General features: G+C 42.7%; 1 protein-coding gene across 1 annotated transcript in view; it reads right to left on the reverse strand.

Moving 5' to 3' along the window:
• Positions 1–4342, reverse strand: part of DNAH11 (dynein axonemal heavy chain 11) — a 312391-nt gene that overhangs the window by 143876 nt on the left and 164173 nt on the right. The window contains exon 54 of the mRNA XM_040644201.1: positions 4050–4192. Coding sequence (XP_040500135.1) covers positions 4050–4192 — 143 coding nt within the window. The remainder of the gene's footprint in view (positions 1–4049; positions 4193–4342) is intronic.

Below are 4342 nucleotides of genomic sequence, written 5' to 3' on the forward strand. Positions count from 1 at the left end.
ATGGAAAACCCAAAAGAATCCACTCCCAAACTATTAGAAGTTATAGAGCAATTCAGTAATGTGGTGGGATACAAAAATCAATGCTCAGAAATCAGTTACATTTCTATACACGAATAATGAGACTGAAGAAAGAGAAATTAGGGAAGCCATCCCATTTACAATAGCACCAAAAACCATACGTTACCTTGGAATTAACTTAACCAGAGACGTAAAGGACCTATATTCTAGAAACTACAAATCACTCTTGAAAGACATTGAAGAAGAAACAAAAAGATGGAAAAATATTCCATGCTCATGGATTGGAAGAATTAGCATAGTTAAAATGTCCATGCTACCCAGAGCAATCTACACTTTCAATGCTATCCTGATCAAAATACCAATGACATTTTTCAAAGAACTGGAACAAATAGTCCTTAAATTTGTATGGAACCAGAAAAGGCCCCGAATCTCCAAGGATGTTGAAAAGGAAAAACAAAGCTGGGGTCATCACAAGGGGCACAAGGCCGGATTTCGAGCTGTACTACAAAGCTGAGATCACAAAGACAGCATGGTACTGGCACAAAAACAGACACATAAACCAATGGAACAGAATAGAGAACCTAGAAATGGACCCTCGGCTCTTTGGGCAACTAATCTTTGATAAAGCAGGAAAAAACATCCGGTGGAAAAAAGACAGTCTCTTCAATAAATGTTGCTGGGAAAATTGCACAGCTCCATGCAAAAGAATGAAACTTGACCACTGTCTCACACCATACACAAAGATAAACTCCAAATGGATGAAAGACCTCAATGTGAGACAGGAATCCATCAAAATCATAGAGGAGAACATAGGCGGCAACCTCTACGACATCAGCCAAAGCAACCTTTTTCATGACACGTCTCCAAAGGCAAGAGAAACAAAAGATAAAATGAACTTGTGGGACTTCATCAAGATAAAAAGCTTCTGCACAGCCAAGCAAACAGTCAAAAAAACTAAGAGGCAGCCCACGGAATGGGACAATATATTTGCAAATGACACTACAGATAAAAGACTGGTATCCAAGATCTACAAAGAACTTCTCAAACTCAATATGCGAGAAACAAATAAATCATAAAATGGCAGAAGATATGAACAGACACTTTTCCAATGATGACATACAAATGGCTAACAGACACATGAAAAAATGTTCAAAATCATTAGCCATCAGGGAAATTCAAATCAAAACCACACTAAGATACCACCTTATGCCAATTAGAATGGCAAAAATTGACAAGGCAAGAAACAACAATTGCTGGAGAGGATGTGGAGAAAGGGAATCCCTCCTACATTGTTGGTGGAAATGCAAGTTGGTACAGCCACTCTGGAAAACAGTGTGGAGGTCCCTTAAAGAGTTAAAAATTGAGCTACCCTATGACCCAGCCATTGCACTACTGTGTATTTACCCCAAAGATACAGACGTAGTGAAGAGAAGGGCCATATGCACCCCAATGTTCATAGCAGCATTGTCCACAATAGCCAAATCGTGGAAGGAACCAAGATGCCCTTCAACAGATGACTGGATTAAGAAGTCGTGGTCCATATATACAATGGACTATTACTCAGCTATCAGAAAGAACGAGTTCTCAACATTTGCTGCAACATGGATGGCACTGGAGGAGATAATGCTAAGTGAAATAAGTCAAGCAGAGAAAGACAATTATCATATGGTTTCACTCATCTGTGGAACATAAGAACTAGGAAGATCGGTAGGGGAAGAAAGGGATAAAGAAAGGGGGGGTAATCAGAAGGGGGAATGAAGCATGAGAGACTATGGACTCTGAGAAACAAACTGAGGGCTTCAGAGGGGAGGGGTGGGGGATTGGGATAGGCTGGTGATGGGTATTAAGGAGGGCACGTATTGCATGGTGCACTGGGTGTTATACGCAACTAATGAATCATCGAACTTTACATCAGCAACCAGGGATGTACTGTATGGTGACTAACATAATATAATAAAAAAACATTAAAAAAAAAAGAAAGAAAAAAAAAAGAAACACGGCAAAGAACTCGCAGGCGTATTTTAAAACCACTATCAGCTACAACTATTGAACCTAGCAATACCCCTTCTGGAAATTTATCCCACAGAAGCCAGCGAAGGTATATATAAAAGACATATGTAAAGGGCACTTACTTTAGCTTTTTTGTTTTTTGTTTCTTTGTTTTCAGAGAGACAGGGAGTGAGAGAGCGAGGGAGCAGGGAGGAGCAAAGGGGGAGAGAGAATCTCAAGCTGCCTTCGCACCCAGCATGGAGGCAACATGGGGCTTGACCTCACGACCTTGAGGTCATGACCTGAGCTGAAATCAAGAGTGGATGCTTAACCAACTGAGCCACCCTGGTGGCCCTGCATTATTTATTTTATTTTATTTTATTTTTTTTAAAGATTTTATTTATTTATGTGACAGAGAGACAGCCAGTGAGAGAGGGAACACAGCAGGCGAGTGAGAGAGGAAGAAGCAGGCTGCCAGCGGAGGAGCCCGATGTGGGACTCGATCCCGGAACACCGGGATCACGCCCTGAGCTGAAGGCAGACGCTTTAACGACTGCGCTACCCAGGCGCCCCTCCTGCATTATTTTGAACATGGTTCTTAAAATTTCAGCATGCCTCAGCATTACCTGGAGGTCTTATTAAAACATACATTGTGCATTCTGTGCAGAATTTCTGATTTAAGAGGTCTGGGGTGGGAACTGGAGAACCTGCATTTTTAAAACGTTTCTAGGTGATGCTGATTCTATTGCTTTGAGGAACAGACCTCGATAGTCAGTGATTTATATCATTACCATTTCATATTCTATTACTGTACCTGTTTTTCCATTTCATAAAGAAAATGTGATCTAAATGTACTGCCATGGAACAGGGAGAAACCTCTGGCCTTGCTGACAAAACTATTCTTAGTAACATTTTGATGGGGACAAAACTCTTTGGATAACTGAACCGTAAATTCTGATGTAACATCAGCCCAGAATTGCTCAGTAAGATTAATGTGGAATTTAACAAAGTAGGGCGGACGAGCAGCCTATACACGCCCCACACCTCCAAGGAGAGGTGTATTCACGGCTAAGGCACTGCCCCATCCCCTATCCCCGCGGGCGCCAGGCTCTACTGAAGCCTGGACCCTGTTACTAGCTTGACGGGCCGAGAATTCTGGAAGTAGCAGCAAAGTGGGAACTTGTGTAGGTTACTAACCATTTCTACACCAGGAAGCCTGATTTTGCCATACACTGGCTTCCTGCCGTGAGGTTGGAGGCATGTCTTACAGTATCTGATCTTCACTGCTGCTAGTATTTGGGTACATTATATCTGTAGGAGCTACACTGAAGCACAGAGGCTTCTGGAGGGAAAGACGTCCCGTTGAGCCTCAGGCTGCTGGTTAATACACCTAAATTGCTTGCCTTGAAGTTCTGACATAACTCAGTGCCATAACTCAAAGCTCTTCCATTGCACTCTTCATGATTTTCAGCCCCCTACCTCATCCTCATTTACTTCCTAGCCTGACCACCTCCTTCTCCCAAAAGGAAGCCTGTGTTCCAGTCATTCAGAGCAATCTTGTGTTTCTCTGAAGGTGTCCTGTACAGTCCAACCTTCCTCTGACATAAATGCTATTTCGTTGCTTCCCCCTGGATTCTAACCCATGGCCGACCCATGCGACAGGGCTTCCTCCAGCAGAGCCCAGTGCAGCGAAGGATGCTGCACTCACCTGTAGCCCACGGCACTACCAACATCAGTCCTGTGCTATCATTACTTGTGAGGGCCCCCGTCTCCTGGAGCAGCGTCCGCTCCTCCAGGACAGAGACCATGTCCAATTCAATCCAGCACCGCACGGTCTGCTCAGCGCCATGTTTTGTAGACGCTCAGCATCGTGGGACACTTCAGGAAGGTTTATTCCAGACATGAGCACATGTAAAAATGCAAAGGTCCTTTCCAAACCAATGACGGCAATTCAAACTCATAGTATGAATCCTGACCTAGAACCGTGTCATAGTTCCAAGGACAGGTTTTAAATACTATGCAAGTCAACAAGGGTTTCTTACTTTGAGCTGTAGCTGCACCCTGGCCACAAAGAATTTCCAACAATTTTCTCTGGAGTCCACCATGCCTAGACCACGAACTTCATTACGAATTCCATAAATTATGTTGTCTACATCTTCATCACTGAACAGATCCGGGATTTCTCCTGTCCCCAAAGGAATAAGGAGAATTACTGAGAGACAGTCACAATTTAAATATTAGATATGACTGTTTAATGCCTGGAATGCTTTATAATACAAAGTCCAGTTTAAAGGATAAAGAGTTTGAAATCAGGAATATCTTTTTTTTTTTTTTT

The sequence above is a fragment of the Ursus maritimus genome, unplaced genomic scaffold, assembly GCF_017311325.1.
Source record: "Ursus maritimus isolate PB19 unplaced genomic scaffold, ASM1731132v1 scaffold_3, whole genome shotgun sequence".
NCBI lineage: Eukaryota > Metazoa > Chordata > Mammalia > Carnivora > Ursidae > Ursus > Ursus maritimus.